Genomic DNA, 27,104 nt, shown 5'->3' on the forward strand with positions numbered 1-27,104 from the left:
TACCACCTTTTAACTAAATGTACAATACAAGAAAAAGAACGCGACCAGAAGACACAGAAGTGTCCTAGATTGTATAACACTGCGCATCTTGTACAGCTAAAATGATGGAACAGCGTCGTTTTCTCAGATATACACAGATGTACAGATGAATGAACATGTCTCACACCAGCACCGCTGTTCATCGTGAAGCGATACATGTTCACACTAAACTACCATGATGACAGTGACTGAGTCTAATTTACGGCATGATCATTTTTATGATCAGCTTCAGTTTAAATAGATTTATTTAGCATTGTTGGCCAGAAAGTAAGAACAGTAAACTACAATAATGTGCTGGTCTCAATGTGTACGATATACCACTCAGAGATTAAATGATTGTATGTTTATTAAGAATAATACATCGATTCCAGCTTTAAACCTGAGTAATGTACAGTGTTGATATAAACAGCGATCAGTTTATTCCCCTCACATTTGATTGACATGACTTTGTGGTTGCTTGCTTCCACTTTACCCTTAAAGCGAGAACCACCTCGCATGGCTATTTTGTTTTCCCTCTCTGAACACATCCTCTGCAGAGGATCTTTGAACATCTAAAATTACAACTGACACATCCCTCTCTCGTTAGATCACAATATCAAGCAGTGAAAACACAGGTTTCCCTTTCTCCCACCTGCTCCTCTGATCTACACCACTAACACAGGAAAGTGCTGGAGTCTCCCAGCATGCCTCAGCTTGCCCCTTCCCACCCCAAAGCAAGTCAGATCTCAAACCATCTAACACCCCTCTTTACTATTATGCGCACATAGTAATCGTGATGATATCAGAGGAGTGCTTGATCTCTCTCATTTGGAGGTTTTACTTTGTTATTGATACAGTAAAGTGGGCCAGAATGGGACAGCCGGAGGCGTATTACATTACACTGTGTCTTTAGTTGAAAGATAGGTAGCTCTGCTTCTTATCTACTGCACGGAAACTGGTGCGAAGAGAAAAACACTTATAGGTGTATGTTCAAAAGTGTTGCTACATCTTCCTGTCAAATCAAAGTGGAAGGAAATGCTCGGGTATTTAAGTGCGCGTCTTTTTTCCTTCCACCTACCTCCCCCTCCCAGGCCGCGAGTGAAGTCCAAACGCCACCAGACCCGGCCTTGCTCACGACGGGATTGCTCATTTTTAATTGGCTCGGAATTTTTTTCTTAATTCATTTCTCTGTTTGCTTCATGTTGATTCTGTGCAGCACTTAAAACTCCGGAGACTAAAATTATCCAGTTCAGAAAACATTAACAAAACTTAGTTTGCTCTGCTCAAGGATTCTTCTTATTTATTTATTTTCATGAATGAATGTTTTCACACGTTTCATTGGGCCAGGCATGCATTTTAATTGGACGAGCATTGGATGTGATATTCTAAACAAAATGTTTCCTAATATTGATTCAGTGATCAAGTGACATGTCTTCATTTTATGTTGAATTTTAACCCCTTCCTCTCTGCTTATTTTCTTTTTACCTAGATGAAGTCTTCATTTATTAAAAACATCAGTCAGCTATATAACAAAAATGTGTTTTTATCATAGAAGAGAAGACAAAGAAATTCTTGCTATTTAGAGATGCAGGATTCATAAAATAAAAAATAGATAGATAGATAGATAGATAGATAGATAGATAGATAGATAGATAGATAGATAGATAGATAGATAGATAGATAGATAGATAGATAGATAGATAGATAGATAGATAGATAGATAGATAGATAGATAGATAGATAGATAGATAGATAGATAGATAGATAGATAGATAGTACACTGTAAATACTAAAACAAACAAGATGTTCATTATAACCAGGCAGCACTCATTGTCACCGTACTGTTTCTAGTCCTTGTGAAGATTCAGGTGAATCACTGCGATCCTTGAAGAGGCATTGTAAAGCTGTCTTTCATTCAGCGCCGTGGTAATGCATTTCCTTTTGAGCCACCATATGTAACCCTACACATGCTGATTGACAGGTACCCCCCCCCCCCCCTTTTTTGTTTCATAACTCATTGAGTCAAAATGAGACGAGGTGATAAATAGATGGCGGAGGATGAATGCTTCATTAAGTGAGTTCTCCTTCTGCGGCATTCAAAGCAGTCGAGCGATACAGCTCCGCACGTCGTTTTCCCTTTTCCTCATTTGTTAATTTGTTTGAACGCATCTTTCTCGCCCGCACTGTATTATTGTCTTTCTTTCACTCCATCGGAGGGGAGGCTGTTCATCTGGTCTCGTCTATCCTTCAGACTCAGGAGCCTTTCAAATCACTTCTCGCAGGTTTTTTTGGAATCCCTCTCCAGCGGGCAACCTTGATCACATCTCAAATTAAAGCTTTGTTGTGTGTTACTGGTAAAAGCATTTCAAACTCGTAAGCTGTCAGATTTTTTTTTTTTTTATTATTATTTTTTTGGGTTTGTTAAGAAAGAATGTAAAGCAGACAGGAGTACAAGGCCGTCCTGGTAAATAGGCGTGAGTACTGAATCGTAGTGTGGCACAGCTTAGACATCATTTTGCGATTCAAAGCTACACGGGTTTACTCTGTGTTCGTTCCTAGGCCTTTTTGTCTTGACTCTTGAGGTGCATGTGTCAGTCAGACTGACTAACTGATTAACTTGATTGTTCCGAATCCTCTTACAGTACAACCAGGTTTGATCATCGCCGTCAAATGGCAAGCACATTTAAGCCTTTCCTTGCCTCATCCTTCTGCTGCAATGGAGGGCTCTGTCAGCTGAGCTTTCTCGGGTTAGGCTGGATCCATGATCAAATAGAACGGCCTCTGTTAACAAGTGAATTCTCACTCACCTGACATGGCTGACCCCTCTGGGCATGGCAGCCGAGATCTTAAAGTATCGTTAGCCTTCACACGGCCCCTACCCCCACCCTCTTTTGTATACACTTTTACATTCATGTTGACCTGCGCCTGTGTTCTGCGAAGGTTAGCGCTTATTAGACTGGTAAGCTGGTGGCTGAATAAAATGTTCAAGGCCAGGATGAGGGAACATCAGAAGAAAGAAAAAATACGGCTGATTAGAAACGCTCCTCCACTCTCAGTCAGATAAAAATGAGAGCTGGCGAGAAAGGGAAAAATGCATGTCTGGAATAAACAGAGAAATAACCCGAACAATAACCCGTCTCTCAACACGGATAGGTACCTCATTAGCAACGATTAATCTGAATTCACCTTGTCTCCTTGAGCCTTCAGCACAAAATAGGAACAAAACAGAGGTGGACACGTTTAACAGTTTGTCAGACAAAGCATTCTGGGATGTTGCCCGGTGGACATTAAAACCCAGTGAAGTGTGCAATCAAGCTCCCTCAGTTTTGATGAGTGAATTATGATTATCTGTATTGTCAAGCCACTCGGGGGCCAACCTGCTGCTAACAGGGTCTGGCACGGCCGAGGGGCCTGTGTGCCAACTTAGTCAGCCATCTAATGTGCCTAGCACAGCTCTGGTGCCTGGCAACACTTAACATCCCTCTAATCCCTGCTTACACCCGTGCCTGTATGAATTACTGTACAATTCATGTGTTTCATCTGCAAATGAGATCAGGGCCAATTATCGCCGCACTGCAACGCTGCAGAGCGGTTAGAAAACAGACACCTGCGAGAACGCTTGATGAGTTAAATGTTCTGAACTGGACAAGGCTTTAGCCTTGGTCGGTTGAAAGAATGATAAGATGTTCTTGTTTTGTTTTCTAAAATGCCGAGTTTAAAAGCACAACACATCATCCTCCGGTGAAATCTGGATTGAACGAGCCTTCAAGACACATTGGACGGGACATTGCTCACTCACGTTTTTTTTTTTTTTTTTATGATCACAAAACTGTTTCCATTTCACAAAATGCATTCAATCCACTGCATTGATGCAGTAAGTCCATAGTAGTTTCTAAACTGAATATTTCATAGTATGGACTTTGAAACATATTCAGTTTAGAAAAGACAAACAGGAAATTTAGTTGAGAACCTCAATGCACGCATTAGGCATTCACAAAGACCCAGACCAATGATACAACTACAGGTTTGTCAACATCACCCACTGCTCCTCCCATCATATGGAAATGAGCAAAAGCATAACTTCCAGTCTGGCATTAGTGGTGACATGATGATGCTTTTCAAGGATCCAACAAACCCAGCTTTTTCCCCCTCATAAATCATCACGACCATCTTGATCGGTTCTTGTTTGTGGGAACTTGAACTCGAAACAACTCATAATTACGTGTTAATTTTAAAACCCATTCCATTTTTTTTTTTTTTGTGACGTTCAACAGAACACCCCCACATTTTCATGTCTTCCTACGCCAGTGTCCTGTCCCTTATGTTTTGTGCTTGTTTGTGTATTGTAGAGGCATTGTTGTTTGGGCCATTTGTCAGAGATATATGTACTAGCATGTGTTGTTCTCACTGGTCTGAAATGAGAGAGGCTTATTTGTAAAAAAAAAAAAAAAAAAGAAAGAAAGAAAGAAAAGAAAAAGAAAAAATGAAAAATGGTTGGCCTTAAAACCTTGTAATAAATACATTACACTGTGAACTACATGCCAAGTGATCAATATACATGAATATACAGGAAAGAGAAAGTTTGCAACCGAGTTTGTTTTCTCCACGCCTACACTGTCCTGTGACCTCTTGCAGGTCCCTGTGTAGCTCTGCCGTTTTATGAACCTCAATCTGTGTGGTTAAGCTGGTGCTGTCCAGTTTGAAGGGGTCTATGCAGTGTCTCGAGCCCTGGCCAGAGCCGGGCACCCAGTCACCCACATAATGACTTCCCCAGCTGGAAGAAGGGGTCAGAGCGAGGCCAAGCCTTCCTCCAGCCCCGTTCCTCTGTGACAATAGAGACATTCTGCCAGGCTTCGCTTTGTTCTCTCTCCATGCTGAAAGCCTGTTTCAACATCTCTGCTGTTACTGCCACTCAAACTGCGGAACGTATGTGCTCTTCTGGAGGACTTCTGGCTAGCTAGTGGGTTGAGAGCAATATGAAGTCGTGTATGTCCCTGACGAGAGAAACTCTGCACATTCAGTGTTACCACCTGTGAGGTGAATGCTCGCTGTAGCGTTCTAACTTACCTGCAAGATGTCTCCTTTGCGTAAGGAACGACAAATTAATTTGATTCCATTTAGCGGCTTAGCAACTAGCCCAGGCCTGACAGTAATACAGATGGAAGGTTAGATCATCTGTTGCTCTGTTAAGCTTCAAAAGAAGCTGTGCTGCATGACCGAACTTTGAACTTGAGCAAGGCCTGCGTGCCCCCTGCGCATGACCTGTGTGTGTATTGTGTGTTGGGTGAAGTGGTTGTGATGACAGCTTAACAGGCAAGTTGGGTCGGCCCAGAGAGTTAAGCTTATTGGCTAATTAACAAAGCCTTGGCTCTGGCACTATGTTTGCCTTCCTCTATGGGATTGGCAGCTTGAGCTGTGATTGTGCACAGGTAGAGGCTTTGTGTAGTGCATGGGAATGTAAATTAGCCGTAGATGTAGGTGAACACTGTCTCGTCACAGCTCACCTCATTTTTCCAATGAGGCGGTGTTGCGTGTCTAGAAAGGCGTGGTTTCCACTTTTGAATCTTGAACACTAATTGGCTTTTGTTCCTGTGTACGGTCGTCAGCACTGGTTTTCCTGTCTCTCTGCCTACAGGCTGACTCCCTCCGGACTTTTTGTGGTTGGTTTCAATGTATTCCTCTGTAATTGATAGGGATCTCTTTACTAATGATCAGCCACAGCCTGTGGGTCTTGACTACAAATACAGTCAGAGGGATATGCCTGGTAGCCCTCTCCTGCTCAGTTTTGGCTGCGGTCCAACCAGCATATGGTACAGGCGCATGCAGTGTGGTTTGTCAGAACAGTTTTGAATGGCGTCCAAAAGACTCCAATTTAATAGTGATTTTATCAAATCCTCCTTCCCTACTAGGATTTCAGTGAAATGCCAAATTGCTCCTGATAATTTGATGAAGGCTAAGGTCATATACTGTAACTGCAAAGAAAAAAAATAAATAAATAACTAAAACCCCTGGCAGTGTTGTCCAGGACGGAACAAGCTTGAAGCCGGCGGAGCGTGTTTGACATGGTCCTTCAAAAGACTTCAATTCACTGCTTAACAAACTGTGATGACAACTGTCTGCACTCAACCGTAACACACATGGCATTGATATACAGTACACCAACCTTGTTTTCGTCCAAGAACATCAAATCAAAAAAGAAAAGAAAGAAAAAATGGATTAAAATCTGTTAAATTCACTAGTTCACAACACAATCAGTTCAAATATTTAAAGCTATTATCTTGAAAAAATAGTGGCTGCTTTTTGTTGTTTTTTGTTAATTAAAAACAATTGTGTAATGAATTTGCATACATATGTTTTCATTTTTATTTATTTATTCAGATTTTCCCTCTATTTTGTAATAACCACATTGTCAGATGTGAACACAGCTTTAAAGTATAATGTGTTTTCTGAGTAAATTTACAGTAATGATAAGTCCTAATAAAAGATCACTAATCTTATTCCTGCAAAGTGCAATATCTCATACCGACTGTGAGACTAAAGAACATTGCACTGAATTTGATAGCAGTTATTATTTCGATGCCAAACTATTTTATGGGCATGTCATTCCTGAAGGTGCTTGAAAGCTGCATGGCATAGTGGATGAGAGTATTAGGTTTGATGATGGCTCTTGTGACAGATGATATGAAGAGCAGCTGTGTTACATGCGTAATATAACTTTCCAAAACAGTCTTTTCTGACGTAAAGATATCTACAGGACCAGAAGGGTGTGGTTGGGGGTTCAGGCGGCCATGTTTGATCCACTTTTCTCCTCTTAGGTCAGCTGTGGGGTGGTCATTGACTCTCCCCAGACTCGCTGCCAGCCTTCCTCGCTGATTTTTTGGCTCCCTGACCGCCCACCCGAACCCGCACCAGCTCCCCCGGGGGCTCGGCACAAAACAAAGCCTCTATTGTGTCTGAACCACACATTTTGATGTGTGTCTGTGCCGATATGTGTGTGTGTGTGTGTGTTTCTGTGTGTGTGCGTGCGCTAAGTGGGGTAGGGTTTCATATATCAAGCCTAAAGTGGAACCAGAAGCGCGGGTCTTGAACCGCTGTTTTTAGAGCGTGCATTTGACAAAGAAGTGGTTTTGTACCCTGGATGGGTACAAGTACGCGTATTCAGGTTCAAGATCCCTTATTTTCTCTAAAAACAGGGATTTAGATTTCTTTATAGCTGTCCAGGTTCCATGATTTATCATTATGTTGTAATTTTTGCAATTTTTTCCCCCCGCAATTACAACATGCTACAAAGTTTGGGTGTGTGCATTCTAAGCGGAGGCCCGTCGCATATGTGTTGTTCTCAAAGAAACAGGTCATTTCTATTCACAAGTAGATTACGGAACCCTGAAAAGTATGAAAAGAGACTAAAAGACATCAAATCAATGCTCTCTCTCAGCGACCCATGAATAGATGTTTTGCATTGCATTCCACATTAATTAATTCCAAAGTGATTTGACCTTGTTGTTGCTGCACTGAGCCATTAACCCAAACTTATGTACAGTTGTTAAAACTCATCACTCAGTCTTGCTCAATTGTCCTGCGCTTCTCACAGAGGGAAAAAATTTAAAAAATCAGGCGTAGAAAATATTTGATTCACGCAGTTTCTTTTATTCCCTCTTCTAACAATTGGTAGTTGAGAAACGAAGACGTGTCGCCTAAGAGTGGCTGAAAGAGTTCTTAAAGTACTCTCATCAGGCTTTTCAGAGTCTGAGAATGTTATCTTTAAGTTCTGCTAACACAATACCTTTGCTTTGTAGGCCAACGTTCAACCTTCAGCTGCAGCGCTGTAATGCAGGGCAGACCTGACCTCCCTGACTGCACAGAGTTGGATCAACAGTTAGGCTTTTCAAGTATTAAACTCACACCTTCAGTAGAAACACTATCCTTTGTCTAATTCAGGGCTGTGAGGTTTCAACCCGATGCCTTCGGCGGCACGCCCACCTTATATCACATAAAGTGCTTTACACTGCAGGGAGGAAGTTCTTCGTGGGTATTTTTAGCAAGGGGGGCCCCAGTGTGACTCAAAGCTCCACCCAGGTAGTGTTGGGGCCTTAATCTGTTAAACTGCAGGTGAAGTCAAATAAGAGAAAAATATTTTTGCCCGTGTAAAAAAAATCAAAACTTGAAAGAACATTGTCTTCAGACTGTCTCTCCATCATTATTTTTTTATTATTATAATTTTTCATATATTTTTTGTCTGATTCTATACATGAAAAAGTTCTTTATCTTCTATGAGGAGTAAACACAACAAGCAATTAAAAAATCTTTTTTGTTTCGATTTTTTTGTATTGCAAAAATTGGACTTTCACAGATCAGCAGGAAAATAATGATGAGGTGAATCGATAATGAAAAGAAAAAGAAGGAAAGACAGAAAGCTAGCAGCTACAGGCACACGGTCCATCTGTCCCGTCGACTTTTCAGCCATTTCTGAATCTGCCGGAACCTCGCGGGCACGTGTTATGATGATGTTTAGGCTGCTTCAGTAAAGATCAAAGTTTATTCTGCTGTGCGTTCACCACAGTTTAACATCAGGAGAAAGCCAACGCGCTGCTCCCTTGAGTGGCTCTCTGTAAGCGGACGGGGCGTGGGGGTGATGCGTGTGAAGAGGGTTACACAGGGCTACTATCCCCCCTCTCAGTCAGGTGGGCCGGCTGCTTTCTTAGGCCATGTTCTGTGACAAGAGAGTCTGGGTGTCGTCTGACAGATGAAAATAGTGTGCGTGAAATGGACACCGTGCTAACACGCAGCCGGGCTAACCACTCCGCAGTTTAATGGTTTTACAGCACTGAGCGAGAAGTGCTAGGCTCTTGAAATCATGTGCATATGTGTGTGTGTGCGTGTGTGTGTGTTATATACCCCCCTCTGTGCAATTAAACAGTCCCAGCAGTGTACTGGCATTCTTTAATCAGTGTGTGTGGCGCGCATGTATGTTTAAGTGGTTCAGAGTGCGCCGGCGTTCTCACATCAGTGTGTGTATGTAGTGTATACGTGTGTGTGTGTCTTTTTCCTCCTCCTGGCTGGCCTGTCTCCTCATGTTTGGACATATGTTGAGTTTTATTTCACTGAGACATCAATCCTGCTGGCCAGCTGTTAGGACAGCTGCTCTCTCTGTGCCTCTCTCCCTCTATTTCTCTCTCTACCATTCGCTCCAGCTCTACATCTCTCTCTCCCTGTCTTTTTTTTGTCTTGTCTAACCGTTTCTGCATCTTACTTATCTTTTTATGATATCTCTTTTTCATCCGCTTCCCTGGCTCTGTTTCTCGTTCCGTTCTTTCTTTCGTTAGTTGCCTTTCTTTCTCTCATTCTTTCCCTCCCTCTGACGCTGTGGGGTCTACAGCCGAAGTCACATCACGACTGACATAAATTTGGAAGTGCAAAGTGTAGCTGTCAGCTTCCATTTACGCACGTTCAGTAGCGAAGTGAAGACACCAACTGTGATTTTTTTTATTTTTTTTTTTTTTCAGCCGTGGGTGTGTTACACAAACACCGGTTCCCTCCCACTAGAACATTGGCCTTTGTTATTTTTAACATTAACTAATTTTTCAGATTAATGTTTTTCTCTCTTTACCTTGGCGCTTGGCGGCAGACTCCTGACCTCCGAGTTCTTGAGCTCTGGCACAGTGCGCCGTGTGTGAGAGGGAATGAAAGAGGCACTGTGTGTCAGGTGAATTATAAGGGAAGTGTTATTAAATATAAAATGTGAATTAAATGTGTTTCCTACTACCTACTGCATGCAAAAAAAAAAAAAAAAAACTTAAAAAAAAAAACACTAAAATGTGAAGTTACACAGCAGTGGACACGTAAAGATTGCGACCATATAATCTGTCTTCCAAAGAAGGTGCAATTTTCACATTATTCTTCAACTGCCCGGCAACTGAGAACCGAGCGCAAATTTTAAGTTTCAGTTAATTCCGCGATTAACATTTGAACGGATTTAAACACATAGAGAGGGAAAAGAGAGCGGCTCCCCGTAGAAGCCTGTGGCACACTGTGTATTTCTTGGCAGTGGCTGTTTGGGACTGTTGATGCTTGTCAACACGCCACATGCATATACACACACACATGCACAGAGATATGCACACACACTAAAACACACAGTAAGTTGCCTGTGGCTCATGTTAAACACCCAAAACACTGTCTCTTGGCAGGTTGGCGTGGGGATAGGTGATAAAAGTGTGTTTACCCTAAACACTCGCTGGCTGCCACGGCGCTGATTTACTACAACGCTGTGTCTTTATCCACGTCTAATCTCATTCACCTTTCTCCCGTCTCACCTTTGTTCAGTTTTGCTACTTTTTTTTTTTTTTTTGTCATCGTCTGTCCCTGCTGGTGTTGAAACCGTTTTGTAGTCGATTAGAAACTAACTTTTTCTTTTCATTTACACTTTCATTACAGTTGTTCTCTCATCCCTTCACTTTTTTTATTTCTCCTATTTCTCAAAACCGTTAATTAATGTGAAAGGAAACAAACGTGGACGTCCTCTTTCCTACCAGCCTCCTTTGCCTTGCCTGTGCCCCTTTTTCCTTTCCGTCTGGCCTTCCTTACCTCCTCATCCCATTCATCTGTCTCTCTCTGTCTTCCTCTGAACCCATCCATTTCCCCCATTTCTCCTCCACTTGATAAAGGAGCCGGTGTTCGGACAGTGAGGAATTTTTATCCACCCTCTAATCTAAACAGCACTTGATCCCTGACTCAGTTGCGGCGACAGATAGAGAGCCATCTAGGGTAAAACATCTCCCTCTCATCCTCACTTCTCTTCCTCTTCCACCTCCCCTCTCCCTTCACACCCCACCCCACCCGCCCGCTCTCCACCGGCTCCTCATCTGATCTGTTTATCGGTACGAGGGGTGTAAATTGTGCATCGGAGTACAAACACAGATGACTTATGCAGATGTATCTTGGAATTACAGGTTGTATTTTTGTCTCTAAGTGCTCCCATAAATTGCGCCCTGTGATGTTGTTTGATATAAGGCCCAGTGAATGGACGTGCATTGGCGTCTTCAGGTCTTGCGATGAGGAAAAAAAAAACATAAAATTCTCATCCCTGTCCCGACCCACGCTCTCACCATTTCACTACCTGAAAACATCACCCACTGAACCAGATGTGTACAGGTACTTATCCAGCAGAGCCACTTGTCCGGTGAATCTAAAAAAAGAATCAGATCAGATGGATTCCATTGTCTTGAGGGTGTGGAAATCATATTAATTACATGACTTAACCGCAACTTTACTGTGGACCATCTGTCTGGAAATACCCGCTGTGTTTTTTCTCCCAAATATGGGAAATCACCATGAGACATTACTGTAGTTTTTAAATTGTTTCTTTGTGATGAAGCCTGCCACCCTCCCTCACAGCCATTGTCTACCACTTTGTTTACAATGATCCCATGTGATCTGGATGACTGTATTAGCTTATTTACAACAATCATAATCCGACTGTAAACACGCAGGGTTTTAATGGACTCAATGAGGAAGTTGTGCGCGGCTGGCGGACGGCATCTCATGACCGCACAATGGGCCCATACGCACAAACTAAACATTAAGCCATTCACAATAGACCATGTGCCCTTATGAATGCCTATAGCGCCTTTTGTCAGGATAAAGGCACCACAAATGAGCTATTGTCTGACTTAACCATTCTAAATCAGGCAAGCTCCCGGGGGCATGTTTTCCCCACAGCACCCAAGAATGTCTCCTTCTTGTGTGTGCATGTGCATGTTTTTTGACATCCTTTATGACTGAAGATTCGGCATGACTGTGACACCATCTGTGGTGCATCCGCTGGCTGGAGAGCATGCACACAAACTCGGAGTGTGTGTGAACATGCACAGCATGTATAGCGATAGTGGATTTGCATTCAGACGGACAGGTACTGTATTCCTAAATATGCAGGAAGAAGGATTCAGATTTATGCATTAATGCTCGATCTTCAATATTTCAGGTTGATTTTACATTTCTTGTGATTACTTGTTACAGCACACCAAAAGGTTAAGAGAATTTACTTTTTTTTTTATAAAAAAAGGCTATTATAGGTCAATTTATAGGCCAGTTTGTCCCTAACCTCTTAATACAACCCTTGACTTTTTGAGTGTCTCGCAGACATGTGCAGATATTTGTCCGTTTGTCTCTCTAGTGTCTCTCTGGTGAAGAATTGAGAAGTAGCCATTGTTTAAGCAAAGTTTACAGCAGGACTCCAACTGAACAAATGGGACCTTATGAATCTTATGAGACCACGTGTCTCTGATGTCTATTATCCTGAGGCTATGAGACACATTGTGAGAAAGAAGACAGCCACAAATAAGACCCCATCTACGAACAATGCAGACATTCTCATTAGGTCAGCTGGATGGCTTTTTTTTTCTTTTTCTTTTTTTTTTCTTCGTAGAACAAGCTGGAGGAGATGCTTCCTTGTGGTCCTTGAGTGTAGATATTGGACACTGGCTTTCCACTGGCTCCTCTTTGTCTGTGATCACTTTTATTCTATTCCAACTCCCAGGGCACCACATCATGTTGATGGCAATCAGGCGTCTCTGGAGATTCCCCATTCAGAATCTAATGCTTGATGAATGTGCAAAGTTACACAAAAAAGTGAAAGTAATTGTATTCAGTGTTGTTGTTTTTTGTTTTGTTTTGTTTTTGTAGAACCATCTTGCATGGAGAGACTCCTCTCCAAGGACTGGAAGGATCGTGTTGACCGCCTGAACGCCAACGAACTGCTCGGGGAGGTCAAAGGTAGGAAAGCTTCTGAATCAAGGCCGTCATCCACGTGTGCACTACAGTATATCTGTTCAAATGGAGATATTAAGTTAACCAGATGCAGTCAACACTGACAAAGAGAAACTCAAGGCTAGCAAACAGTCAAATATCCCGTCATTCTCTCCTCAGTGTGTATACTCCCACCATGCTTCTGCATATGAAAGCAGCACAGTAAAGCCACCAACTGCCTACCTGTCAAGCAGTGAAGGCAGCTTTAAACACTGCAGACTGTTATTCTTTGATTAAAGGGTGGGAATGGAGAGGCGCATGCTCCAATATTTATGGCCGTATCAGCAGACAGCATTTATGAAGCTATAATTTGCACAGGGTCATATGTATCCTCTGGTATTCAGAAGTGAAAATGGCAGCATTGTGGAATCTTTAGTTAGAAGTTCACTCTGGCAGCAGCCACATATGACATACAGTAATAAAAAATAATATATATACGGTGTGTATATATATGTGTGTGTGTGTATATATATATACACACATATACTATTGTCATCATCTATCTATCTAGTTCAGTTTAGACTTTACATTAATCCCTGTTGTGTTGCTTATGTAAGAAAAACGACAGCATGTTTGTCTTAAAGTTGATCACCGGTTTAGTTGAAGGAATGATCCTGATTGTTTAGTGGAGTAAACAGTAGTAAAATGATAAAAACATGCCAGTCTGATCACGACTAATAGAATTCACAGCACACATCAATGGAAGGCTTCAGTTTAGATTTTTTTTTTTTTCATGTCAGTGCCTTCACATTTCAAAACCTGCTTACCCCCAGATGAATAAAAGCAAATGAATAGACAGTGCTGGAAAACATGTGACGCTGAAAAACCAGTACTTTAACATGGAGAAATGCTTTCCATCATAGCTGCTACAGCAGATTATGTTTATGTGTTGTAACATTAGTCGTTAACGTGCCTGCAGTCGGGCTGCTCCCAGTGAAAAAAACGTTTGTGATCGTCTCCCACTGAAATGGCAAGCATTTCCTCTGTGGAAAGTGGGAAAAAAGAGGACTACAGAGAGCCTTCTACGGCAGAACAGCGCAGACATTCACTTTCATTGTAGGACCCGCTTTCTCTCTCCCTCTCTCCTTACTGACCACCTCCATCTGCACAGACACAAACTACATATTCATCCTTAAGCTCCACTAGCTAAGTAATAAATGGGCATCTGTTACACACCTGGTCACTCATTTAGAGTCGGGATAATTGTGCCAGAAATAAAATGCTTTTTTATCAAACTTGAAAGTTCTCAAACTTTTAATTTGAACATTCAGTTCACATGACTTCTCACGTGAAAGTAAGGGAAGTGAAATGGGAGTTATATCTACATTTTGCCTTCGGATCACAGTTTGTTTTGTCCGCGGATATCAAAACGTCACATCTGATCTGAATCCAGATTTCTTCATTATATGTTGGTATAGTGTTATATATTTTACATGAAGACATAAACCAGCTGCGAAAAAAGCAGCTGTGCTGTCAACGAGAAATGAGAAAAGATAAGAAAAAGCCCAAATGTAAGCACTCACCACACACAATATCTTTCAGTGCATGTGAATCTGACAAGTCATTTCAGGAAAAAAGAAACATGCATATGAGAAATTGCACATTTTGTGACTAGAAAATTTCCGATCTCAAGGCTTTTCTGTACTTGAATTTTCCTTGAAGCTTGTTCATACCTTACTGCTGATAGGTTTTCATTCAGCTCTTAACTACACATTCTTTTCTTGGTTTACATTAGTAAGAATCGAAAGCATTTGATAGCCTGGTAAGTCTCTCAGGCTCCACTTGCCTTGATTCATATATACACTGTATTAATAGTAGCGGTGCATTGAGGCATAAGAATTTAATATTTAACTGATCTTTGACTAACCTAAGCTACTGAAGCAGTTTTCTGGACATAACCAAGAAAGAGGTCTGTAGTGGAAGTCATGTGCTCGGTGTGACTACCATCCGCCCCACCTCCTCCCTGTAGATTAAGTCTACCTTAATGGCAGGGCACAAACTGGAAATAAGTCCTTTATGGCCAAAACTATTTACACTACTGATAATAGTAGATTATGTATCTGTCTCACCACACATGTATCTGAGTTTATCTGACCTCTAAAAATGACCCTAAAATAACTTCTTATCCGTTTAAATACATTTGGGGATTTTGATTTGCTGTTCAGTGGAGACAAGACAACAGTATGCTTGTGTTATAGATAATCGATTTTTTCTGTTGGTTGAACACATCTATATATATCAGCATGTTCCACTGCATAAATACTCATAAATGGTCTCACACACGAATGCCTTTGTTGGTCCAGCTGTGTCCCGACTAAAGAAATATTCTGATTGAATTCCAGCATTTTTATTTCTCAGTGTTTGAAACGAAGCCTGCTCTGTCTGACCTAAATACACAACTGTTGCTCTGTGTCTCCTCAACAACCTGAACCTGCTCGCGGTTATTTTTAGGGCAATGACAATTGATGACCGGCCCTTTTTGTCAGCGGAACGTCCCTAACCATTGACAAATCCACTTTGACATGGGATATTCCACCTTATATATATATTAATTTAACCCTTACTTATTCAAGGATGTTGTGTATGCGTGTGTCCTAATTACACCATGTCTCATAGTTGCACACATAGGCATCTGGGCCTGTGCCCAGAATGAGTATGGAACTCTAGCAGGGCCGATGTGGGAAACAGGTGACATTCTGACCCTCTGGTTCAGCTCTGTGATGATTTACTCTTTACTGCTGCTGTAACATCTCTCTCTCTCTCTCTCTCTCTCTCTCTCCATCACTCTCTCTCTCTCTCTCTCTCTCTCTCCATATATATATATATATATATATATATATATACACACACACACAAATTAACTGTAGTTGCCTGTGCAAACTTTGCAACTAAAACATTTGATGATAAATTAGTTGTCGTCTTTTTTTTTTTTTTTTTGGTGAATTTGTTTTTAACGTTTGAACTTTTTTCGCATAGTTCCTGGCATTTACATTTTTTAATGCAAAGTCAGAAAGCTCATAAAAACAGATGGATGGAAAGTTTCTGATTATACGGCCAGACGCATGAGCTGGCACATCTGGCAGCAATAATCACGTTCAAGAGTCACTTAAATCAGGCATCATTGCAACTTTTTTATTTTCACGTACACGTATGCCACTGTCTGTGTGTCTGTCTGGAGGAGTGAGCCATTTGTCTGCATTAAACTCCAAAACCGCCGATTAGGCCTCTTATATTTGTACCCTGCCGCCCTGAGAAGGTCATGGGACGGTGTTTGTCGTGGGCTCAGGTGCTTGTTGTGGCGCGGCAGCGAGGGGATGGTTTAGTCAGTGAAGCTGGGAGTTTTGCGCATAGACGCTGTGGTGAAACACGTCGGTTTGGCAGAAGCTCAAAGCAGCCAGAGCCGTCGATAACTTAGGTGCGATGCTGTGAGTGGGTGATGGTTTGTGTGTATTTTTATGGGCGGTTTTTGCGTTTGAATGCGTGTGCTGGTGTATTTACAGGGAGGAGGCTGAGACACAATTTTGTCATATGTTGTGTGACTGCACAGACAGTAATTCACTTCCTAAATATATAAACTCATAACATGTGTCAGTGCGTGAAAGCAACATGATAAATTCCATATTCCTGCATGTCTCTGCATGTGGGCAAATGAAGGCGAGAAATAAATTACAAAACACTTGATATAATCTTTTTTTATTTTATTTCCAGTTAAATTCATCTGAAAAAGATATGAGAAAAAACACAAAGAAAGCACACAATCTGGCACCCGCACGAACCACTTTAAAGGCACATTCTGTTGCAGAAAGGCTCTTACATTACTTGTGATGGACACCCCACGCAGGAGTAAGAGTTCTGGTTTCAGAGAGACAGATCGTCCCCCATCACCCAAACAGAGTGAGAAAACAGTTAATGGCTTTGTGTTTTGGCTGGTGCCTTCAGCAGGTGTCGGGAATAATCCTGATGGATGGAAACCGGAAACGTCTGAGATGATTATTGGTGCCAGAAGTGTTGGAGGAACGCGAGGCGTCGCGTTTGGAATGCACAACCCATAATCCACAAAGATGAATCATTGTGCTGTAATCGCAGTTGTCGCGATTACACAATAGGCTTTACTTTGCTACGAGGAATGCAGGGAAATAGGAAGAACTATCTCTATGTGTGCGTGCGTGTGTGTGTGCGCGCACATTTTACGACATGACAGGATTATAAAGTATCCATCCGTGTTGCAAGACTAAATTGGCCGAAGAGACTTAGGGAGGGGAGAGGAAGGAAAAAAGAAAGCACGGGCGGAGAATAGTGGTGATAAAAGCACAGGGGAGGAGAAAGGAGGTGATGAAGAGAGAAAAGGGATAAGAGGTGATTGAGAGAGCTGATGAGAAAAGAGGGGAGGAGAAGAGGAAGCTGATGAGTGAAGAGAGGGATGCGAGAGTAAGAAACAAAGAAGAGAGGGTGAAAGATGAAAGCCGGGAGGAAAACTGATGAGGAGAGAGAGGAGAACCGGAAGGTGGGACGAAGAATAATAAAATCATTTAAAAAAATTAGGAGGAGAGAGGGCACGAGAGAATCTAGATTTGGAATAAGTGGAACTGATGGGGAGGTCGTTTGGGGAAAAAAAACTGTGGAAGAAAGAATCAAAGCATGAAAAAAAGAGACAAGAAGAGGAGAATGTTGCCTTTGATAGAGGGGTGCTGAGGGGTAATTTCTGTGTGTGCGTGAGAGTGTGTGTGTGGGGCCAGTCCGGGGTACAATAGGGGCCTGACAGGACTACAATGGAGACTCTGTTAGTATGCAGGTAGTGTTGGGGCCACCCTGCAATCTCCCTACATGGCCCCAGGGCAGGACCTTATACACAGACAGACACACACAAGAGCAAGAACTTCTAAACAAGATGAACTTCGGTCAGGATGTGTATTGGCCCACTCGGTCAGACGTACATGCACACAAACTTAAGCAAAACTTGCCCTTTTGAAGCCATTCTCATAAGAAGAAGACGAATTGACACATTGACACAGAAACGGGAGAACATGTTAACCAGGAGTGCATTCACTAAGCAGAAAAAAGGAAAAAAAATACACTTCACACAATGCAAACACACACACCAACAACAACAGTGGCTCTTGGGTCCAGTGGCGTTGAACTGCCTTGCTTCCTCTTCGTTGCCAGCAACAGACAGCATCTGAAAGAAAACTTGTTGGAGGTGAATTAAGGTTCCTGTGGACCGGTGGAAGCTGCCAACAAATGTCCACCAGCTAAAAATGTCTCCCTAAATTGTAATGAAAAAGGCTTCTATTCCCCCTCATGTTCCTTCTATTTCTAAAATGGAATAAAACTAAACAGGCAAAAAATAACATTATATGATTATGTTCTTGAACCATAAGCAGCAAAACAACAATTCCAAATATGACGGTCATTTATCAATTCCAAGTACGCAAACTTTTGGACTTGGCAGTTCGGAAATGACTCTTACAGACAAAAAAGTAAAAAAAAAAAAAATTGATAAACTTCCAACATCTGAAGCTATTCGGCATAAGATGATTTGTCTGCTTCACTCTTGAGGGCTGTTCGCACGTAGTCAAGAAGAAGAACATCAACGAGATGATGTCTTTTTTCTTTTGGTGAAACTAAAGTTCAGAGAGTTGGAGGAAGAAAATGCTACTCATATCCAGAGAAGAGCAGAGAATAACTGTGTTTGCCTGCTACTGACAAAGGCTTAGCTTTACCACACATTATAACAGAAATTAATAGATATCTGTCATATACATAATATATATGTAATACATTACTTTATTTAATTTCCATTCCTGAGATCCTTTTCTCTGACATGCAGCACATTCGTGTCCATTCTGAGATCTAGTCTCTAGTAAGATGGCGGTAACACGATGTTGTAACACGAGAGCATGGTTCCTGTCTGCTGCCATTGCTGATACATTCACGACAACATTTCTGGGATCCATTTTGTGCCAGGCTTTGCTTGGTTTCCTTAAACATAACCCTCATGTACATCTACTGATGTGAAGAGACCACAGAAGAAGCCTTTGAGGGATCTTCTTCTTGACGCATGAGCTACTCTTACTAGTTTGTGGGGGCTGGGAAAGAGGAGGTACCTTGGGAGAAAATAATACAGTTAGAAGCCACAAGAACGTTTGCACAGAAATAAAACAAAAATAAACGTTTCAAAAGGTGAAAGTTTTTAACACAGAGTTTTTAAACAAAATAAAGAAAAGCCGTTATGAAACACATTACACAAAAGAGTGTGATCATTTCATACAGCATGGTAGGGTCAACCCCTGAGGTTAAAGTTAAAGCTGTGTGTTTTATAGAATAAGCTTTATCTATTCCACTGACCTTGAGACAAAGTGACGGAGACTGGAAATATTATTACTGCCTTTTGTACTAACTTAAATGTAATCTATTGATTTGTACGGCAACCAAAGGGAATCTCAACAGTGCTGGCTGACAAAGCTCCCAAGAATGTCTAAACCATAAACCTGACAAAGACCTGCAACAGCTACTTATTTTACAAGGTTAACTCAAAGCATTTTTATTGTTCGTGGGAGCAGACACTAAGTGATGGCACGCAGAGACAAGACGGAAGATAATAAGTAGTAAGATGTCAGATGATTTATGGAATTTGGGAGTGAGAGTTTTGTAAAGGGCTTGTGTTGCCCAAACAACATTTTTTTTTTTCTTTGAGGAAGCAGTTGCTGAAGGTGTGTGCTTTGTGAATGCGAGATACCCGAAAGCAAGGGAAGAAAAGCCTCGTCCGTTAGTGTGCTCATGGAGCATTAACATGGACCTATTATTTGGTACTTGAAATGATCATAGTAATGGAACAGGTGTGATTTTGTGTTGACTGAGCAGGGTCTGCTGAAGACAGTTTTTTCTCTCATCACTATTGTCGATATCACGGTTTAACTCCTACCTAATCTCTCTCTCCAGGTACACCAGAGTCGCTTGAGGAGAAGGAGCACCAACTTTCCACCATGATTGGTCAGCTGATCAGCCTGAGAGAGCAGCTTCTCGCTGCCCACGACGAGCAAAAAAAGATGGCTGCCTCACAGCTGGAGAAGCAGAGACAACAGATGGAGCTGGCCAGGCAGCAGCAGGAGCAGGTAGGGAGGGGCTGAGCGTTCGGGAAATTGGTAAATGTTGAGCTGAAGTAGCTGTGTAACGAGGAGGGGGGAAAAAAACAAGTGTATGTGCAAGGTCCAACAGCACATGCCGTGGGTGAATTTCCTGTGTTTATTTGTAGTATGATGTGAGATTCACAGATATGTTCACGTTGTCAGTTTCTTGTTGACGGAGCTGAAGGAACATTAGATCCCAACTCTCAGTATTCTACTTACCAAACTGATGGAAATGAAGTTGGTGAATACAGTGACTTCCCAACCCATTACTTTGTGACCTCAGCGCATTATACAGTATGTCAGAGAGCAGGTTGCATTAAGTTAACATCCAGGTTTGCTTGGTTAATCCAGGTCGCACAGTCTTTAAAACGATTAACTGCCTGCTCCCATATTTAGCCCTATCTCTCTCATGTCTGATTTTATAAATGCAAAAAGCTCAAACTGCATAACCATGACGCAGTGTCAAAAAAATGCAAATATTAACATAATCTTAATATGTTGGCCACTGTATACCCTAGCTACCACTGAAATCAACTTAAGTGAAGTGGTTACATCACTTGTTCCCAACTTAGAGTTCTTGTTGCCACTTAATACAAAGCAGCGTGTGTGTATGCAATTGTCTGGACGGTGGAGGGCATTTATTACAGAAGAGATCTTCTTTCTGAAACAGTTTTATTTGATTGGCGCTACACAGTAGGCCATTTGGCAAAAAGCAAATACGATTGGTAATAATATTCATTTTCCTTTTTGCTACAATATCAGTCATCTTTTGGTCCTTTAGACTTTGGACCACAATACCTCTACTGTGATCCCTGACCTGACCCCCAAAACTAGATTAGCCCTTACGTGTCGGATCTACACCGTAGGTACATTGGCTTAGCCCCGTATTCTACGTTGTTGCCTGATGTGCACCAACCGGGGAATGTAACAGTATGTGGCGGCTGAAATGCATTTTTTCAGAGTAAGCCCAGAAAGTTCTGGTCTCCATTGTCTGAAATACTTGGAGAAACAACCCTGTTACACAGTTCATACCACAGCATGTAGACCATTCATGTTGGCTACCATGCAGCCGCTGTGTGTATCAAGAAGCATAAAACTAGCTGAAGTTGAGAACCACTTGGAGCGATTCCCCAAATCACTCATGTACTGTTTTAGGCTTATCTTCTTCTTCTTTTTTTTTTTGAAAAATCATAACCAAAACTACTGTTGGCCCAAAAAATGGCTCCACTTTCCTAAAAACGTGCGCGGCTTCAGAAAGTATAGAAAAAGTTGGTGATGTGCGTCGTCGGGTGTCAGACTGAGAAAAGAAACAACAGTGAGTGACAGAGAAAGGCATAGACAGAGAGCAGGCAGAGAGGTGTTTAGGTGAGCTGCTCTTTGTTTTTGCTGTTTGCCGACACGTTACTGTGGGTCGGCATACGACAGGCTCTGTTTGGACAAGTCCACACCTCCCATCACAACACATTCCACCTTTCACAGCTTTACAAAGGAACAGGCAAGATGGAGAGAGTGAAAGAAAGACAGATTCCAATATCAGCCAGTCATTTGGCTGTTGAGACTTGATAGGATAATGCCCTACAGACAAACCCTGAGAAATCTGCTTTTAATGAAATATGACATGTGTGCAAATGGGGCGCCGCCTCCCATTCAGCAGCCTGTAATTACATTTCGGAATAAATATACTAAACGACTACTCAAAAAAAAAAAAGAGAGAGAGAGAGAGGCAGCTGCTTTACTTTGCTGTCTCAGAATGGGTGGGATCAAACAGGCGACGCGTTGCCCCTTTAAGGGTTTTAACCTTACTGCAAGTGGCTGCTCCCAGCTGCCCGTCAAGCAGTGACACTCAAACCTTTCACATTTGACTTGAGAGGATCTTCACAACGCAATCTCCACATTCTCCTGCTCATGTGAGGTGTTGTTTTCCTGAGGCACGGTGTCTGTTGTTGGTCGCAGTAAACACGTCAATATCACACATTCAGCGTCAGTTTTGAGATCAAGAGATTTGCTCATGAACTGTTTCGTGTTGCTTCCACCATCCATCACACCGGGCTCAGGCTCTTTAGAGATAATAATCGGAGATCAAACACAGCCTTAGCTCAGTGCCAACGTTCCTCCTTTTCTCAAGCACCGCACTGCCTCCGAGACATGTTTGACCTCACTGCTTACAACGAGCTAAGGCTGCCGCAATGTGCCCACTGCTCTTAGAAGGACAGATACATCCGGAGGGATCATGTTCTTGAGTGCGGGATGACTAACCTAATCCTCCACTCTCCAGTTTTTGTACTCACTGGTCATTTTCCCCTTTGTGGATGTGATGTTGTTGATCTTTGCTGATCTCTCCTAAGCTTTCCCCTTTAAAGCCAAAGCTCTAGTTTACCAATATTTCAAAGGAGGAGAAGAAATGAGGATGTGAAACGTGTGTGTCCCTGTGTGCAGATCGCCAGACAACAGCAGCAGCTCCTGCAGCAGCAGCACAAGATCAACATTCTCCAGCAACAGATCCAGGTTAGTGGGCAGACACACCTTCCCGGCAACCCACTCACACGGACCCACACGCACACACGTCTTATGTTCATTCCTCACATTTTTGAGCTGACTCCTCCTGCCCCGTAATCTGCTCCCCTTAATTGTTCCCCACAGTCTCGTCTTCTTCTGTGAGGAGTCGCCTCTTGTCCACCTCTTGTTTACACATGTTTTCTATTCAATTCTCCACCTCTTGGAAATTTTTCCCACCATAATGACCTGAAAAAAAATGACATGGGTTTAAACAAGAATATGTAGGCACGAATGATACCTTTCACCTTGAGACGTGTGCAATTGCCGTTTTATTCCCTTCTCACTTATCCCCGCTTCTGTCTCCTCTTTGTTTTCCTTCTCTCATTTCTACACCTGTTTCCCTGAGCCACCTGATGCGCCGAGATTCACGATCCGTGCACTATGCATACACGCTAACTGAGAAATTACCACCAGCTGCGAACCAAATGCTGGCAAATTTGCTCCCTGTGGCTGATAGCCATGTGGGAATTCCGCCAGTTTGTATTTAATCTTTTTTTTTTAAAAAACTGCTGCTAAATGGAGTGAGGTTGCAGAGACAGTCTGAATCCGCCGTGATGGATTGAGCCCCATCACATGCTCCGTTTACCCCCCGTATCGGTCCCGAGCTTTGGATCTCCCCGCGCTAGAAAGGTGTGATGTAGTTAATGAGGGCTTGTTTTTTCACCTCTCTTCTTCTGCTTCTTTTTATTGCGAGGCCCCACCCTTGGATCTTAATAAAGCTCAGGACGGACTTCATTAGCCCTCTTAGCCCCAGGGGAGGGTGAGAGCATAAAAACCCACTCCTGCTCAGATCCTCTACCACGCTGTGAAGCATGTGTACTGTGTCTTTTTTGGTCTTTACGATGAAGGCATATGAGGAAAATGGCTCTAGAGAGTTTATCTCATAGAGTTTCCTAAGCATCTGCTGAAAATTCATGCAAAACCTAATCCACTGTATCTTGTTTTTTTATACCGATTTAAATCTAAATTGAGATTACTGCAATCTGCTGTTTAGTAAAGGAACAAAAATAGACTAAAACAAACAAATTGATTTCACTCTAATGTTGTATGCAAAGTGTGCAGCAACCTCTTGTTATTTAGGTTTGATTTAAATAAAAAAACAAAAAACAATAGCAATTCTTGGCAAACTAGCCCAGCTTAGTAAGCAGCATATGGTCCATCTACTGTACAGAGGGTTAGAATTATTATGGCTAAGCTCCAGGGTTTAGTCACAGGGGTATGGGCTGTTTACGCTGTGTCGGATGTGTGTTGGCCTTAAACACACAGGCAGCACTGCATCGGCCTGTTTCCACTTATCGAATCCAGACCTGAGCTTCTCTCAGGCCAATACTCTGAGGAGCTGACCAAATGCTACTGTTTCAGCAGAAGAGAATAGGCCTCAGTGTGGTAAAACTGCCTTTTAAAGCTGCCAGTTGTTGTCTTAATTTGAAACACTAAATGTCGTCCAGATGGGGAAAAAAAAAAATAAATAAAAAATAAAAAAAACAGAACTTTTTGCTCAAAAAGTTCAAAAGCTGCAACTTCCCAGTTTTTAGCGTGCGTGTGTGATCTGTTGCCTCATCACTGCAAACAACGTCAGCCCAACTTTTTAAAGTTTTATTGTCCTTCTCGGTATGTAAATAACAGTCTTGTCTGATTTGTGAATGGAGTGAGAGGATGAAAACCCAGTAGGAGCTTTTTTTTTTTCCATCTTTGCATCTTATCGTTCCTTCCTCCTGTTCGGCCCTGGGATGGTGTCAATGTGTTTGTCAGCTAATGTGGTGGTGGTGGAGGGGGCATGGTTCAAAGTGACCTGGGTTTCCTGTCATGTGGTTTTAAATGGTGTGTAGAGCCAGCAGGGGATGTCCACGGGTTAAAGAAAAGCTTCCGAAGGCCACGCTCCGATAGATATGGTTACACGCACAAATGTGCGTATGCACACATTAAAGGCATGCACGCAAACACTAAAGCATCAGTGAGCAACTGATATAAAAAAATGTATAAAAATGCATGCAAGCCTGCACACACATATGTGTCATTACAAAATAGTAAACCAAGATATATGCATCTGATGCCTGTGAAGGCTCTCAGTCATTGAGGTCATGCAAAAATGATAAAACTTTGGATTTCTGATATTAACTTACGACATGTTCATTTATTCCCCTCAGATAAACACAGACACGCACAATAAAAACACATTTGCTCAAACAGAATACATATGCAAACACATTTGCGCAAAAACCCTCATATAGGCACACACACATGGTCACGCACACACACAGTGGTGGCGGGCCCTTTGTGTGCCGTGGGCAGGGCGGCCCAGCCCAGCCTGGTGGCTGACAGGCATGTGTCTTTGTTAAGTCAGTTCCTATAATGGCTCTCATATGTGGCCCATTTCCTTCGGGCCCACAAAGGCACAGGCCCTAACCGCATCGCCCGGGCCCTAGCTAACGGGCTAATTAATGACTGCAAAGCCACACTCCTCCTCCTCCTCCTCCCTCTCTCTGTTCTTCATTTATAACTCTTCTGTCTCCTCCTTTGCCTTCCCTCCTCCTCCTCCTCCTCCTCCGTTTCTGTCTTTGAGTTCTTGTCCCCACCGAGCTGTACTTTCTTATCGTTTTTATTATATTTATATGGAATCCTGCTCCATCATTTCAGTATGCTGCCCTCTATTGAAACGTCTTTGGCCTTTTGTTTTTGTTTACATCGATTAATATAAAGTTAAGATGCGGCTTTGGCTAAGTTTCATAATTTAGGTCTTTGACAGATCGGCGGTGCGTGACAACTAAATGAGTTTCAAATGTAGTAGTTTAATTTATGGCTTGTTATCGACTTCATCCTCCTCTCTCTAAATTCCCCATCACTGTTAGCCTGACTCAGAGCCGGAAGATTTGGGGGTTGAGGAACCAGACCTGTCTTAATACAAACAAGCACAAACACAATAATACACACACTCGCACACATGCATAAGAACTAATGGAGCAGGCAAACGGCCCGTTAGATAGACAGGCAGCTCCCACGTCAGCACATACGGCTTCAGACACAATGACTCGGAAAGCCATGGAAGGCCCATAACGTCGATTGGACTCACCAGCTATGGAAAATGGCTAACTCTTGGCTTTACAATGACTCTCCCTCCACTCTATTAACCTGCGTGTTAGTTAGCCTGGGGAAAAATGCTGCCGGCAGCATCCAGTAATTCTGTGTCCTCATGGTGGCCACATGGATCTAAAGAGAACTGACCAAATTAGAACAAAACTTGGCAATAAGTGCATATATAAGATAAATAATTATGATAACAAAATAGAAATAACAAGGAAATAAATAATCCTCTGCAGGACTGTGCGCCGCGCTTTTCTGAAAATGCATGCAAATGCGGTTATGTATGCTTCCTACACATAACCGGAGTGGCTGTGAGACTCTAGTAGAGCCATATGATTACTTTATGTAAGCCTAATTATGTGTGTGATGGGCCAACTGGAAGTCAGCTGGGGAGGATGCTAATGTGGACCCAGAAGTGTCTTCTTCATATCATCTCATACTTCAGTCACATCAGAAAATCTCCTTCTTTGTAAATAACACTTAACTAAATCAGTAGCAGCTGATGTTGAGGAGGGCTAATAATAATAAGTCTTTAAATTAAATGAATATTGTAGTTTTAAGGCTTTGTTAAGGTCAGTGACTGGGGGGTGTCTGCGCTCATAAAGTGTAGCTGGCATCATAACAGCTTTTTCTGCATTTGAAACTGAAACTTCCCTTATAAACATTTACTCTTTATCTTTATTAACTCACTAGAAAAACAAATATGTTAGTGTGATTTGTCACATTTTTCAATTAGCTACGGGCTTCACCTGTACTGAGTAGCGCAAGTGATAAAAAAACAAACAAACAAAAAAAACAACTCTCGTTCAAACCCACCCGTGTTCATACCTGGCCCGCTGCACAACTGGACGTTTCTTTCTTTCTCCTCTGTCCCCCTCAAACACATCGACATACAGACGCACACACCGCATACGGACTCATTGCCCCCTAACCCTGCTGCCCTCATACAAGAGGACCATTAATTCTGAGTGTGTGCGTCTGCGCGTGTACACATGTTCCTTGTTGCCTAGGTGTGTACGTCGGTGTGTCTGGTGGGCAGTTAGAGGAAGGGGACCTTGTGTTTTCTTAGGAGCTGAGCAGAGGGGGCCCCTGCAGCACCACCTTCCCCAGTCCATTCATCCAGCACCCACCGACTCCCCTCCCCTCCCCTCGGTAAAAGGAGATCTTTGTGTGTTTGCGCTAGTGAAGCAGCCCCAGTCAGTCCCAGTGTTCCCAGAGGAATACAATGAATGGGAGCATTTTGTCCCACTCTATAACCTCCACCCCCAACTCTTCTCTTCTTCTTCTTCTTTTTTTTTAAGCATTCGGACACACAGACTTGTTTTTCTTCTCTCTTCTTTTCCGTGTCACAAGACGTCAGAACTCTTGTCTTCTTGTGTGTGTGTGTGTGTGAATGCCTCAAAAATACAATCCCAGTGTGTTTGTGTGTGTGTGTGTGTGTGTTTTGTGTGTATGCCTCCCAGGATATCTGGCATTCAGGAGTGTGACCTAAACTATGTTGTCTCAAGAGCTGGTCAG

At 42.4% G+C, this 27,104-nt stretch overlaps 1 protein-coding gene across 3 annotated transcripts in view; it reads left to right on the plus strand.

Annotated features, from left to right (window-relative positions):
• Positions 1 to 27,104, plus strand: part of LOC125014483 (transcription factor SOX-6-like) — a 92,039-nt gene that overhangs the window by 36,680 nt on the left and 28,255 nt on the right. For all 3 annotated transcript variants that reach the window (XM_047595573.1, XM_047595571.1, XM_047595572.1), the window contains exons 5-7: positions 12,700 to 12,789; positions 19,762 to 19,934; positions 22,386 to 22,454. In XM_047595573.1, coding sequence (XP_047451529.1) covers positions 12,700 to 12,789; positions 19,762 to 19,934; positions 22,386 to 22,454 — 332 coding nt within the window. The remainder of the gene's footprint in view (positions 1 to 12,699; positions 12,790 to 19,761; positions 19,935 to 22,385; positions 22,455 to 27,104) is intronic.

Source organism: Mugil cephalus, chromosome 10, assembly GCF_022458985.1.
Source record: "Mugil cephalus isolate CIBA_MC_2020 chromosome 10, CIBA_Mcephalus_1.1, whole genome shotgun sequence".
NCBI classification, from domain to species: Eukaryota; Metazoa; Chordata; class Actinopteri; order Mugiliformes; family Mugilidae; genus Mugil; species Mugil cephalus.